Source organism: Mesoplodon mirus, assembly GCF_964341445.2.
Source record: "Mesoplodon mirus genome assembly, chromosome: X".
Classification (NCBI taxonomy): domain Eukaryota; kingdom Metazoa; phylum Chordata; class Mammalia; order Artiodactyla; family Ziphiidae; genus Mesoplodon; species Mesoplodon mirus.
In genome coordinates, this window is record NC_138981.1 from 20,403,969 (window position 1) to 20,419,858 (window position 15,890).

At 41.6% G+C, this 15,890-nt stretch overlaps 1 protein-coding gene across 1 annotated transcript in view; it reads left to right on the forward strand.

Moving 5' to 3' along the window:
* PHEX (phosphate regulating endopeptidase X-linked) overlaps window positions 1–15,890 on the forward strand; it is a 195,912-nt gene that overhangs the window by 8,388 nt on the left and 171,634 nt on the right. Inside the window, exon 3 of the mRNA XM_082610379.1 lies at window positions 4,537–4,698. Within this exon, the coding sequence (XP_082466505.1) occupies window positions 4,537–4,698 (162 nt within the window). The remainder of the gene's footprint in view (window positions 1–4,536; window positions 4,699–15,890) is intronic.

Sequence of the window (15,890 nt, forward strand, 5' to 3'; positions counted from 1 at the left end):
GCCGCGTGGGCGTCGCGTGAGTGCCGCGTGGGCGCCGCTGTGCGGTGCGTGGGCGCCGCGTGAGTGCCGCGTGAGCGCCGCTGTGCGGTGCGTGGGCGCCGCGTGAGTGCCGCGTGAGTGCTGCGTGGGCGCCGCTGTGCGGTGCGTGGGCGCCGCGTGAGTGCCGCGTGGGCGCCGCGTGAGTGCCGCGTGGGCGCCGCGTGAGTGCCGCGTGGGCGCCGTGTGAGTGCCGCGTGGGCGCCGCTGTGCGGTGCGTGGGCGCCGCGTGAGTGCCGCGTGGGCGCCGCTGTGCGGTGCGTGGGCGCCGCGTGAGTGCCTCGTGGGCGCCGCGTGAGTGCTGTGGGCGCCGCTGTGCGGTGCGTGGGCGCCGCGTGAGTGCTGCGTGGGCGCCGCTGTGCGGTGCGTGGGCGCCGCGTGAGTGCCGCGTGAGTGCTGCGTGGGCGCCGCTGTGCGGTGCGTGGGCGCCGCGTGAGTGCCGCGTGGGCGCCGCTGTGCGGTGCGTGGGCGCCGCGTGATTGCCGCGTGATTGCCGCGTGGGCGCCGCGTGAGTGCTGCGTGGGCGCCGCGTGGGCGCCGCGTGAGTGCCGCGTGAGTGCTGCGTGGGCGCCGCTGTGCGGTGCGTGGGCGTCGCGTGAGTGCCGCGTGGGCGCCGCGTGAGTACCGCGTGGGCGCCGCTGTGCGGTGCGTGGGCGCCGCCTGAGTGCTGCGCGGGTGCTGCTGCGCGGTGCGTGGGCGCCGCGTGAGCGCCGTGTGAGTGCTGCCTGGGCGCCGCTGTGCGCTGCGTGCTGGCAGGATGAAGTTCGGGAGAGCGACGTTCTGGACTTTTTGCGAGCAGGTGCCAATCTTTTCCGAGATGGCTTCTCTCCTTGACTTTCGTTTTCTCCTCTATTTCCATCTATCCTAATCCCTCTTTCAGAATAAGTGGTGGAGGAAGAATATAAAGAAACGAGGAAACAAGGAAAGGGCGTGCTAATGATATTGGATAAGGCCAGAGAGGTTGATGAGTGTGAGGCATGATCTATCTGGCCAAGTACAGGCCATATGATCTGGGCTAAATACATAAACCATCCTAAGCTCAGATTCACCATCTGTAAAATGGGAATAAGAGCTTTTATTTATCATACTGGTTGTGAGACTAGAAGAAAATAATGTTGGTAGTACTAGTAATCCAGGTCCACAATGCCCTATCCTTTACCCTGTACCTAGAGAGCATTGTAATGCTCAGTTGGCAAGACTGGACCCGAGCTCAGTTCCTGTGACGGCAAAACTGGATCTTAACTCATGTGAGGCTGTTCTAGACTTTGTTCATCCCACTTAAGAGAATATGCATTTATCCCCTATAGAATTATTAATGTGCTTGCTGCAGGAGTGCTGCTCCAGACATTGCTGGAGGTATTATATAATCTGTGGTTTAGGCGTTGCATTACTTTTCTAGAATCTATGAGCTCTGAAACATCTGGCCTCAAGAGTTTCGAGTAAGTGTTTGTGGAATTGTAATAGCAAATTTGTATGTATGGTTGCCAGATTTAGCTACATGCATTCATTCAGGATGCTCAGTTAAATTTGAATTGCAGATATAGGACAATTTTTTTTGGGTATGAGTATGTCCCGTGCAATATTTGGTAGTACTTACGCTATAAGAGTAGTCATTTATCTGAAATGCAAATTTCACTAGGCATTGTGTATTTTATCTGGCAGCTGTATTTATTTGACGATGTGCCTGACACTGTTCTAAGCACTTTACACGTATTTACTCATTTAATTCTCATGAAAATCCTATGTGGTGCTATTATTATCCCATTTTACAGATGAGGAAACTAAGATACAGAGAGGCTAAGTAACCTGCCTAAGGTTACATAGTTATTGCATGGGATTGTTGGCATTCAAAACCACGTGGTCTGGCTCCAGAGTCTGTGATGAGGCTATACTGCCTGAAAAGGGCTTAGCATAGTTCCTGGCACAGAGGAAATGCTCAGTATTAGTTATTTTATTGTTACCCCCCCTCCCCCCCCCAGCCCTGATTAAACTTAAAAAGTCAGACTGGTATAAGGAGTGGTGTCTCCACTTCTACTAGATAAACACTAGCTGGAGACTGAATAACAATACCTTATATGCAATGACTTGAGGGAATACATAGCTTGGCCTTTCACAGATTTCCTTCATTATCATATTTCTTTTATTAAAACAATACTCTCTGGTTTTTCTCCATGGAGCTGAGTAGGGGGAGAGGAGTTTTGGTGTCTTGACAGCTATGGTCCCTTGCAATTTGAAGTCACAGTTCCCTTGCAGAAAGTGCAGCAGCCCTGTGCCCAGCTGTGAATTGTGAACGCTGAATTGAGAGGCTGAAGCTGGAGTTTTTCCACGTAGCGGGCTCAGTTCCAAATTCAGTGTGAGTGATGTATTCCCCCACTTTATACCAGGACTGAGGTCAGAGCTGATCTTGCAGTTTAGGTACCTGCAAGAATACTGAGGAGATGGGATACATTTGAGGGTTGGGGGCAGGGGGAGGCTTGGGAAGGTGGCCAGAAAACAACGTGCTTATGTGAATAAAAATGTGTGTGAGGGTCCCTCTGTGTGACTCTAAGTATTGTGTGGGACTGAAACTTGTATGATCCATGTTCCTGAGGTGTCCCATAGCAGATTCATTCTGTGGCTGCACAACCAGAATAACCACAAATATAAACTAAAATGAAGATTTTATGTGTCCTAGCAAATTTGCATATTAAATATTAATGATAAAATAGTAGCAGTAAGTAAAATTGTAATTGGAGACAACCTAATTAATTCTGAAAGATGAAAATATTAAGTAAATTTTAAATTTATCAACCTTAGATTCTAAACCAATTATTTTCTTTTTGGATGTGGAAGGATTGAGCATGATGGGGATTTTGAAGTTCTATAGAGATTAAGTTGTTTGTATATTATTAACTTCATCAAAGACAAAAAGCTGTTTGAAATTTTCATAGAAAGTCTAGGCTAGAGGAATACGTAGCCTTACTTTTAAACCTGGAGGAACCACACACATAACCAAACTGTAATATGCGCATCTAAATTTATGCAGATTATATTTTTTTGGCAAGTCATTCAAGTTTAGCTGAAAACTCATTGAGTTTTCATTACTTCAAACATAAATGTATTCTGGCATTAATTAATTATGAAAATCACCCAGGATGTCATCTTTCCAAGGTCATTAAAATATTGGCCGCCTTTTAAAAAAAAAATCATTTGGTGCATATCTTTATGCTAGAGTGCTAGCCAGCAGTTGGAAGGGAGTTGGAGTTCAATATTAGGAATTTTGGGACCTTCTCATTTTGTAACGAAAGACTTTTTTTTAAAGCTCATGGATACATATTTAAGTATGAACAAACTTCCTACCAATTGACTATCTTCCATATATAATCGAGTGTGGCCTTAAGAAAGAGGAAAAGATGGCAGATCAGTCTATCATGTCTTTCTGTTAACTCATACAAATGCCCAGTTCTGCCCCTAGACTTGGGCAAGAGGGGCCCCTGCCCTGGGCCCTTCATTTAGAATGTTACACTTTGCTCTGCTCTGGCCATTCCTCTCCCCTCCTTAACCCAGAATTCCCTGCAAGATGGCCCCAAGCCTCCTTTTAGGGCCTGTTTGGGTCTCTTCCAGGGCTTCATTCCTCTGAGAGCTGCCCTGAATGTCAAGGGGCTCAAGGATCCACACCTGGCCCTCCAGGGCTTTATAAAGCTATATTGTAAATAGATTTTGTGAACATTTAGGTATTACATGTGGGCTTCTGTTTCAGTTAGCCTTTGTTGTGGAACAGACCACCCCAAACCTTAAAGGCCTGAAACAAGAGTGATTTAATATTTCTTAGGATGCCTTGGGTTTGGTGGGGTTCCTCTGCTGAGACTGCCTAGGCTCATTCACACAGCTGCATTCAGTTGGAGGGTCGCCTGGCCTGGAAGGTCCATGAGAGTTTCAGTCACACGTCTGGCGGTTGGTGGTGGCTTGGTTCTTCTTCACGTGGCCTCACCTCCTCCAGGAGATTCTTCAAAGGGCAGTCTCGGGGCTCCAAAGGGATTTAACGTGGAAGGTGAAAGGCCTCTTAAGGCCTAGTTTTGAAACTCATGAAAAGTGACTCTGCCACTTTCTTTTGGTCAAAGCAAGTCACGAGGCCAGGCCAGATTCATGGCAGGGGAAACAGATCCTGGTGGCAAGAGTGGCAAAGTCACCTTGCAGAAGGATGAAAGGAATGGAAGGAAATGTCACACGCGTCCTAGCAAACAATTTACCTTATACTCCATTTGTATTCCTGTTCCAGGTCCCACAGATGTTAGGGGTGCTCCTGCAAAAACCAGTAACAATAATATGACTAAACTTTTATCCACTCACTCTGAATGTAATAGTTTAATATAGTGAAGTTGATTCGGGGCTTCATTTGAGGGGAAATGTAAAAGCCAAGGCTTGGGAACTGGTTGATATGAAATCATTGTTTAATTTGGAAGAGACCAGTACACAATGTTCAGTGCTTGTCATTAATCCTATGATTTTCTTTTTAAATAGCTGCTTCCATCTTGAGTAAAGTAAATCTGTCTGTGGACCCTTGTGATAATTTCTTCCGGTTTGCTTGTGATGGCTGGATAAACAGTAATCCAATTCCTGAAGATATGCCAAGCTATGGGATTTATCCTTGGCTGAGACATAATGTCGACCTCAAGTTGAAGGGTAAGTTTCTACTGGGGTTTGGTGATGCGCTTTACAGAGAGCAGTATTTGACAAGAAAAACATAGTTTTGGATTTGAGGCATGACTGCTCACTCTTTAACTATACTAAATTCACTTCCAAGATTTTTTAAAGTGGAAGATTGAAAGGAAAGTTGTGGAATTTTAATCCTTCAGATCTCAGTGCAAGCCTAGTGTAGCTCATTATGTTCACGTTTGATAATAGTAAGTTCTGCTGCTGAAGGATAAATAGCATTTGATTGAGGTTGGGAGCAAAGGAATAGTTAGTGAAAATCATGTTATATTGGTATACTTATTCATCTGTTATGTTCAGAGCAAACTTCATCACTTGCTCACTGTGTCCTGGATTTTCATGGTTTACAAAATGTACTTAACACTTCATTGTCTTTTGACATCACTTTTGAGAACTCTGGATGACCTTGTGTTTGTCGTGTTGTTCCTGTTAACTTCTAAGTTGGCTCTGGGGAGACTGTCCTTTCCCCATGGCCTCTCAGGCAATGACAGGCTCACACACACATACTCACATATGCATGCATGCACACATACTCTTCAAAAGTTGGAAATATCTTTTGCTAGAGGATTTTCTCCTCACAATTGGTCTAATTTTTATGCTGAGTTGTTGGAGAAAACCACTTCAGGACGCAAGTAGAGAGATCTCAAGGCCAGGTAAGGTGAGTGTTTTTAGAAGGCAAAAATAGTGTATATATATTTTTCGCTTTCTTATAACTGAGCTATGCCATATAACTTGCATTCAGTAACACACCTAAAAGAATTTCTGAAAATTTTTGAGAATCATCATTTTTTTATCTTCTCCATATCCTTTTCCCCAAGATTTTAAGAATTAAGTTCATTAATTTTAATGAAAATTAAATACGTATCAACTTATACGTATGTTACAACGTCTGAAACCATTGGCAAAATAATTAGATACCTATTGTCACTGTAAGGAAAAATGTGCTTAAATTTCACAACTAGATATAAATCATATGGACTTACATTTTCTACTAGAAGGCTGAAACTTAGTCTTCATAAGTTATAAATGAGAATTTGCAAGAATGTCAGAGTTTTCCCATAACCCAACAGGTGAGATTCCTGTTCTGTGGAACTGTAAATAGGACCTTGAAGAATGAATTTACTGAGACTTATTTTCATGTAGGATATTAACTCGTGTCGGTCCTTTACCTACCATTCTTGCCTGTTTCCTGTTTCCATTCTCTGGCTTCTTTTCTTCCTAGACAGAGAGATGTGTGCATGTGTGCACATGCACACACACACAATTGGAGAAATATCACTGAAGGATTAAAAAAAGTCAATATTTCCAGATAGATGATCCTTTTATATTAGTTATAGCCCAAAGATTTCTATCTTCAGGGCATGAAGCAGTTAGAATAATTTAAAGAATTTCTGAGAATGTCTTATTGTAAAAACTAAAATCAGTCTCGATGGGCTTTGTTTGAGGGGGACATGGTATATGGGCTAAAATTCATAGAAGTAAGAGTAAATTGTTCAGAGCAGCACAAGTTTTTTTTTTTCTACTTTGAAAAACGAAAAAATTTTATTTCCAAGCTCAGTCGTGAAAGTAAAAAGGAGCAAAAATAACATGCAAAAAGTAAAAAGAAAGTCACGCATAAATCCACCCCTAGAAATAACTGCTAATAAAGCAATTGGGTGTATATCTTTCCAGGTGTTTTTTTCCATGTGTGGGTACATATGCATAATCTCATATGCGCAGCCTTAGATTTAAAACAATAAAAAATAGCTGATGTTATGCATGCAGCTCTGTCAGCTGCTCTCACACATAATGTATTCCTCATAGACACGGATTATGTCAGTAGATGTCTTTCCTTATTATAAATAACACTATAATAATACCTAAGTTTACAGATCTTTATGGCCTTATCTAAATGTATCCTTAGGATAAATTCCCAGATATGAAATTGTTGTGTTGAAAGAGTATTCACCATTTCATTTTTGTTGCATATATCAGAATCACCCTTTAGAAAGTTATTTTTAGGTCTTCATATATTTTCTTGCTGTTTTAAATGGTTACTTTTCACAATCACCTGGGTTTTTTTGTGGTATAAAGTAGGGGTCAGCAAACTGTGGCCCGTGGGCCAAATCCAGCCCACTGCCTGTTTTTGTAAATAAAGTTTTTTTGAAAGACAGCCACATCCGTTCATTTATGCATTATCAATGGCTGCTTTTGCACCACAAAGGCAGCGTTGAGTAGTTGCATATAGAGACCATATGACCCATAAAGCCCATATAACCTGCAAAGCCTAAAATAGTTACTCTCTGACCTTAATGGAAAAAGTTTGCCAACTACTGATGCCTGTTGTAAAGCTTTGATATATCTATATTGGATCTAGGTAGAACTATTTTATTAATTGATAGCTATGTGGTGGGTTTTTGGGATTTTTTGATAGGTAATCATAAAATTAAGAAATAATTATAATTTTTGTCTCTCCCTTTCCTTTTAGTATATTGACTAGATTCTCAGAATAATGTTGAATTATAGCAATGATAATGGGTATGATTTTCTTATTTATTTATTTATTTACTTACTTATTTATTTATGGCTGCATTGGGTCTTCATTGCTGTGTGCGGGCTTTCTCTAGTTGCAGTGAGCGGGGGCTACTCTTTGTTTCGGTGCAGGGGCTTCTCATTTCAGTGGCTTCTCTTGTTGCGGAGCATGGGCTCTAGGCGCGCAGGCTTCAGTAGCTGTGGCACGTGGGCTCAGTAGTCGTAGCTCGCGGGCTCTAGAGCACAGGCTCGGTAGTTGTGGCACACGGGCTTAGTTGCTCAGCAGCATGTGGGATCTTCCTGGACCAGGGCACGAACCCATGTCCCCTGCACTGGCAGGCGGACTCTTAACCACTGTGCCACCAGGGAAGCCAGGTATAATTTTCTTATTCCTAACTTGGGTGGTAATGCCTCTAGCATTCCCCCCAATATATTTTTTCTTTTTTTTCTAACATTTTTTATTGTGTTCTGTTATTCCTAGTTTGCAAAAAGGTATTGCTCAAGAAAAATCTCTTCAATGTTTATCAAGAGACTCACATGGAGTATCTCTTTTAACTTCTCTAGATTTTCTCATGCTAAATTAACCTTATAATCTTGAAATAAATCCTGCTTATGAATGGTTTATTATTTTAAGACATTGCTTAAGAATTGAATGAGCTAGTATTTTGTTATATTTGTGTCTGTATTTATGATTCATATTGGTCCATGGATTTTTGTGTGCTAGGTTTGTTAAATTCTGTTATCAAGATTGTGCTGGCCTTGGGCTTCCCTGGTGGCGCAGTGGTTGAGAGTCTGCCTGCCGATGCAGGGGACACGGGTTCGTGCCCCAGTCCGGGAAGATCCCACATGCCGCGGAGCGGCTGGGCCCGTGAGCCATGGCCGCTGAGCCTGCGCGTCCGGAGCCTGTGCTCCGCAGCGGGAGAGGCCACAACAGTGAGAGGCCCGCGTACTGCAAAAAAAAAAAAAAAAAAAAAAAAAGATTGTGCTGGCCTTGTGAAACAAAATGGGAGGCTCCCCATATATTTCTACACTCTGGGAAAGACACAGACAAATAAATCTCAAGTTATTTTGTGACAAGCACTGTAAAGGATGAATTAAAAAATCAGTCACAGGGCTCTTGCTACAAGTGCCAAGAAGGAGAGCAAAGGGCGGAGTAGGGTCTCTTTTTAAATTAGTATCATCTTGTTCCAGATGTATGTGCTTGAAATATAAAATATGTATTCTTTAAACTTTTAAATTTTGAGGTAATTCAGACTTAAAAGTTGAAGGAATAGCACAAAAAACTTCCATATACCCTTTACCCAGATTTCCTGATTGTTACTGTTTTGCTGTACTGTTTTGGCTTTATCATACTATTCTTTCATTCTATCTATAAATGTGTATAGATTAGAAATATGTAAATGTATAGATGATACTGATACACAGATTTATAGATACATATCTTTCTGAACTCTGCAAGTATGTTGCAGATAATTAGGTATTCTTAAAGTGTGTAAATAGAGCTTTTCAAATATCAGAGATGCTGACAATCTTATTTTTTAAACACTAGACATTTATTTATTTATTTAGCATGCAAGTTGTTTATTTTGGAAAGTGATCCCAGGAAATAGAGGTGGGGGACTGGGAAGAGTGAAAGATGGAAGGGAGGAAAAGTGAGTTCACAAATTACACACTGGTCTTTAAACTCTCTCTGTATGTCTTTATTCTACATCTATGTATCTGAGTATCTCTCAGTCTGTCCACTTATCTGTCTAACCATCCAGGTGATGCAAGCTCATTGTAGATCAGCTATAAATGACTAACGAGGAGAAACATAATTCAGATCCCAATACCTGGTGCTAACTTTTTAAGTGCAAATATACATATAAAATTATATATATATATCTCAAAAGGGATCATGTATTCTATTTTTATAACCTGTCATTTTTACTTGACACGTTAACATGTTTTCAGGTCAATAAAAATAGATCTGTACCATCATTTGCCATGACTACTTTGTGTGGATATACTACAGTTTGTTTCATCAATTCATGTGTTGCCATTTAGGTGGTTTCCAAATTTTTTCCTCATTGTAAGCCACTCAGAGCCTGAGTTTTGATGCCACAGAGTTGGATTTGAATCCTGGTTCCCTTTCATTTCTCCTCTGTGTCACTTTTGGTCAATTACTTAGCTTACCTAGCTCAGCTTTTTTATCTTTCGAATGGAGATAAGAATACCCATTTCGTAGGATTTGTGAGGACTAAAGGACATGACCTGTATAAATTACCCAGTCTAGTTCCTGGCATATAGCAGGCCCTCAGTTAATATTTGTCCTTTGCTCCTCCATTTTGTCTCAAAGATAGATCTAAGGCTCATGAAGTAGTGTCTGTCAAATGCTTTACATTTTATTCTGGTCTTATCCTCTGTAAATATCATGTGCTTTCAAAAATATTGAATACAGTCTAGATATTTTTCCTCACCCTTGATAAAAAAGAGAGAATATCCAAAAATAAAATGCAATACGACCAATCAAAAGAATACCATTTTCTTATGGCTGATAGAGAACACACAGAAACGGCTGTCCAATTTGTGAAATAAAATGGATTTGACAGACCTGGCTGATGAAAAATTGCCCTCTATTGAAGTCAACAACCTGGCTTCATGAATGTTTTCTTTAAATGGCATATAAGACTCAGATTTCTACTTGGCAAAATTATTTCTTGTTCTCTCCAAGAATTAGGATTTGTTTTTTTAAATAGGCTGAATGTAGTCATGTGTTTGAATGTCTTAAAATTTCCCTCCTACAAAACCTCCCAAATTTGTTTTCATGTGACCATGAGGATGACACAGCATGCACTGCTTATGAACGAACAGATGAAAACTTTGCAAATGAGCACGTACGAAACATGAGGCAATGAGTGAGACAGAACATTGTGTCGAACAGAAGACAGATGACTCAGGGTAGGGCCAGCTCATCTCTATTATGGAATAGCGATCTTTGCCAATAGTTTATAAAGAATGCAGTGTATTGTTATGTTTAAGCACAGACAGCAGCAGCAGAACAATAAGATGAAGTAGGGTCTATGCATTAATGGGCAGAGAAAGATGATCGTGATTCATAGATTGGTTATTTATTTGTAAATACCTGCTGGTTGAGATTTAAATGATTCTCATAATTAAATAACCCCCCTATAATCTTGTTTTTCCTATTAGTGATCCTAGCCAAATCATCTTTTACAGATATTAAAAAGCTGAAAACTTCAGTTCGGCTCCTGTAAAGTCATTTGATAATTAGAAAGTTCAGATCGTTGAAGACATAGTGAATTGTGTCATTTTCCTCATACAATGAACATGGTATAATGATGTACCAGATTGAGCCTTGACATCATTAAGCTCTTTGAAACAAATGATTTCAGACTAGAAAAAACAAAACAGGGATGTGGTGAGGAAGTGCTAAGGAGCAGCCAGCCACCGTGGTGTGCTTTTTATTCCTGGTGAAAGCTCAGCCCCTGTAAGTCTCATTGAATCTGCTGTATAGACTGAGTGCACCCACTCAGAGCAGACTCCTGTTTTTCTGACCATGCTGGCTCTTTTTCATGTGGCCATACAGGAAGCAACAAATTGCCAGTTTATACATACGTCGTTATCGGTCCTGTGTGCATAGAGGGGTGCTGTGTAAAGATTTGGGCCTGTATCGCAGACTTTTAGAATGTGAAGTGAAATGATTTTACCGAAAAAGTTTTGTTGTTGTTGTTCCCATTTTTCCTAATTGCAGTACCCCATATGAGCATGGGTAGGATGGGAGTGTGGATGCGTGAAATGTGAGGACGGGGAAAGAAGTCAAATTTTAAAAAGTTTGGTAATTTCCTGTTAGGAGACATTCACTTCAAATACAGAAATGTATTTCTTCTTGAAGGCTCTGTGGAAAATGTGCATTTAGCTTTAGGACAAGACCTCTTTCTAATAGCTTAAGGAAGTAAAGAGGCCATGAGAATGGCCACCATGTGTAAAAGCTTGTGTTCTGGTAGTTCCGACACTCAACATTTTAGGTTTTCTTCTTGTGTATTCATTTCTACCCCCAGTGCATGTCCTTGTCTTACTTTTTGACTCCTACCTGTTCCAATCTTTTTATTTTATGATCCGATCTTTTCCCCTGTGGCTTTAATGTAGCTTTTAAAACTTTTGTAGTGGTTAATACTAGACATAAGTTGGGTACACTTGATAAGAACCAGATCTTTTCATTACATTCATTCTGAGTTGTATGCTCTTTAATTTGGGGGAAATGTGCTCGCTTCAAATAGATTGAGATACACAGCTTTTTTTTTTTTTGCGGTACGTGGGCCTCTCCTGTTGCGGAGCACAGGCTCCAGACGCACAGGCTCCGGACGCACAGGCTCAGCGGCCATGGCTCACGAGCCTAGCCGCTCCGTGGCATGTGGGATCTTCCCAGACTGGGGCACGAACCTGTGTCCTCTGCATCGGCAGGCGGACTCTCAACCACTGCACCACCAGGGAAGCTCTACACAGCATTTTGATTGTATTAGTCTGTGAACACAGGACTATTTTCTGAGCTTTTACTTTTTTCCTGGCACCAATTGCTTTTAGTCACAAGTAACAGAAACATCAACTCAGACTGGCCTAAACAATAAAGAAGATTTGTTGGCTTGTATGTGGACTTCAGGTAAGGGTTGATCTAGCAGCTGAACCATCCCATTAAGGATCACATTTCTTTCTTTGTCTCTACTCTGACATCCACTGTCTCATGCTTTCTAAGTCTGCTTGGTCATAAGATTGTTGCCAATAGCAATCAGAATTTAGACTTCCTCATTCACATCCAGCAAGAGGTATTGTGTTAGGCATAGGAGGATGCAGAAGTTAATGAGGCTCCCAAGACTACCATGTGGAAGTTAAAAATCTGCACATCACAAAATATTTCAGTAGGTACTGTAATCAAGACTCTAGAGGGAATTCCCTGGCAGTCCAGTGGTTAGGACTTGGCACTGGGTTCGATCCCTGGTCTGGGAACTAAGATGCCACAAGCCATGAGGTGCAGCCAAAATAAATAAATAAATAAAAGACTCTAGAGCTGCACTGTTCAGTACCGTAGCCACTAACCACATGTGGCTTTCAAGCACTTGAAATGTGGCTGGAATTGAGATGTGCTGTAAGTGTAAGATACACACCAAATTTCAGAGGCTTCATTTAGAAGACATGTAAAATATCTCACTAGTAAACTGATGATTTATTTCATCAATTACATATGGAAATGATGATATGTTTAAGGTACATTGGGTTAAATAAAATATATTATTAAACATAATCTCACCTGTTTTATTTTACTTATTCAAATATAGCTACAAGGAAATTAACAATTATGTATTTGGCTCAGATAATATTTCTATCAGACAGTGCTGCTCTAGAGGCCTGAATAGGCCATTAGAAAGGTTAGCTATCTGTGAATAAATTCAAATTTATTTCACTGATAGAGAAGGATCAGAGAACACCTTTATTTAATAATTTTTTTAAAATTTATTTATTTTTATGTATTTATTCTTGGCTGTGTTGGGTCTTCGTTGCTGCACGCGGGCTTTCTCTAGTTGTGGTGAACGGGGGCTACTCTTCGTTGCAGCATGCGGACTTCTCATTGAGGTGGCTTCAGTAGTTGTGGTGCGCAGGCTCTAGGGCGCAGGCTCAGTAGTTGTGGCACACGGGCTCAGTTGCTCCGCAGCATGTGGAATCTTCCTGGACCAGGGCTCGAACCTGTGTCCCCTGCATTGGGAGGCAGATTATTAACTACTGTGCTACCAGGGAAGCCCGAGAACACCTTTATTAAAAATAGTTCTCTACTCCCATCTCCAGTCCCCCTCTATCCTGTTACCCTATTAGTGTCCTCTGTGGTACTTATAACCATCTGAAATGATCTCATTTGTATACATGCTTACTTGTTTTTCTCATTATGCTTGCTCCCCTCCCTTCCCCCTTCCCCCCATGGTAAATTTTCTGAGAGCCAGAATCTTGTCCATTTTGGGCTTCACTGTAACCCAGCACTCAGCATAGTGCCTGGCATATAGTTGTTGCTCAGAAAATACTTTGTGAAGAAAAAGATCATGCCGTCTGTATGTGGCTGGCTGGGGTGGGGTAGCTTTGTCTTCTCCTCTTTCTCCCCACTTCTGAGCCTGGGGCCCTGCATGCTGTCCCAGAAGAGCCGTGAGTTGCAAGCAGAGCTTGCCCCTGACAGGAGAGGAAGGGTATTGTCAGTTCGTCATTTGTGTTCTAGGTTTTAGGAAGGCAGGACAGGGGAATGGACAGTGCAGCAGGCTAGAGCCTTTCTTGGGCCTCCAAGACTCCCTGGCGGTGTGATCTTGTGTAAGTTACAACAAGGAAAATAAGAAGTCACAGGATGGCGGCCAAGTTTGGGCTCTGAAAAGAAACTGGGACTCTACCACTTATTGGCTATATGACCATAGGCAAACCACTTCCTTCTGAGTCTCAGTTTCTTATCTGGCAATATTGTTGGATTAATTCAGTGAGATGCAGCAAAAGTCTTCTAACAGGGTTTGATAAGTGGCATCTGTTATTACTGCTAATTTCATGAGGATTAAATGAACATTTTAAAAGCACTTGGCCCATAGGAGATGCTTAAGAAATGCTAGTTTCCTTATCAAATAAAAAGTAGAACTTTAATAGATAAGAAAATTTAACAGTATTATTCAAGTAAAATATTGTGATCTAGTTTTTCCCAAAAGTCTCATCATTCCTGTATACGAGGCAGCTGGTCCTGAAAGAAGCAAACCTAGGGGTGAAAACAATAGGTTAGGATATTTGTGTATTCCCAACTTTTATTGCCGGATCTTGGTCATGACCTGAAACCCTGGAAGGTCTTGCTAATCTAACTTGTCAGACAAAACACTCATTGGTGTATGTGAGTTTTAAATCTCTCCTGTAGGGAAAGAGAGAAGAGGAAAGGGGAATTGGTGAAAATAAGAAGCGTCATCTTAGGCTGCTCCAGGTATTCTTTAGATACCAGTATTGTTTGTTGTTGTTGTTCTTGTTGTTTATACCAATTTCCCTTCTCTCTTTTCTTTTCCTCATCCCTAGGGGATCTTTAACTTAGACCCATGTCCCCTCAAGAGAGCTGTCGATAGAATTCAGGGACTTGAATAGGAAAAAAAAATGCATCTTTATTTTCACTAACCTTTGATGGAACTTTAACATTTTCTTTAATTATGACTGTAGGCTACAAACTCTGGTATTATTAGCTGTGACTTTGTTACCAATGGGAATCATCATTTTTTAAAATCTTAATACAGATGTTGCAGGTATCTTGAAATATTATGTACATACATTACCACTTCAAAATCATAGTCGTGGCTAGACTCGATGCTAGATCTTATTTAATGAGTTAATGAAGTAGTGCATATATCATGATGTCAAACAGTAAAACAACTGTTTTGTTAACTGTGTTTTGAAATAACTGGTTTCCATTGTAAACCTATGTTTCTTATAGATAATATTTTGAGAATAGCCCATAGGTTTTAAGAGCCTGCCCAGGGGACATATGGCACAAAAAAGATTAAGAGCCCCTGCCTATGTAAAGATTGCTGGGGCACACCTCAAGAGGTATAGTTTTATTTCGCTTCAGCCTTTCAATGCATCCTAATTCAGGTGTTTTGAGTGGAGACAGCTATTACATGGACCCACTGGTCCACTCATACCCAAATATTTGAACAGTCCACTGTCTAGAATCCCTGGGTAATGAGCACATTACCAACAGTTAATAAGTGTTTATAATGATATTAGATGAAACCGGAGATAGGTGTTTGGAGATTTGTGCCAGTGCCAAGCCTTGAACTGATTAATAAGTGCAAGCTTTATGGGATTACCTGTGCCACAGAACAAATATAGTTATAGAAGAAATTATTGTCTATTACCACATACCTATCATGAAAGCAGAGAGTTAAAGGTGAGTGCCCAACTAGAGATGATACAGCCTTTGTCATAGTGTAGTTAAAAATATTTATAGGGCTTCCCTGGTGGCGCAGTGGTTGAGAGTCTGCCTGCCGATGCAGGGGACAAGGGTTCGTGCCCGGTCCGGGAGGATCCCACAAGCCGCGGAGTGGCTGGGCCCGTGAGCCATGGCCGCTGAGCCTGCGCTTCCGGAGCCTGTGCTCCGCAGCGGGAGAGGCCACAACAGTGAGAGGCCCGCGTACTGCAAAAAAAAAAAAAAAAAAATTTATAAACAGTGCAAATGATTGAAAGTAGTTATATCCAAAGTAGTGTCTTCATTCATAAGTACATATTATGTGGTGTATGAAAGAGCTCGCTTGTTGTCTGATCTTGAAGACAGGGACTCTTGTTTGAACTTGGAATGGCAGCGGGTGGAGGGGGGCTGTAAATCTGGAGGTGCTGGAGTGAGGTTCCAAGGAGAAGACCGAATCAGTATAACTTGGCTCTGTTGGAAGGGAGGAATGAGCAGCGCTGTTGGTGAGAGATGACAGGAGTGAGATGGCGGATGAAGGATGTCAGAATCCATTTGGGAGATTTTTGACTTGGGGCAAGGAAGCTGAGGTTTCTGAAAGGTGGAGTGACAGCCTGGAAATGCTATGCCTGGGACTCTAGACTGAAAAAAAGGAGTGGAAAAACAGATGAGGGGGCTTGTTTGTAGTATAAAT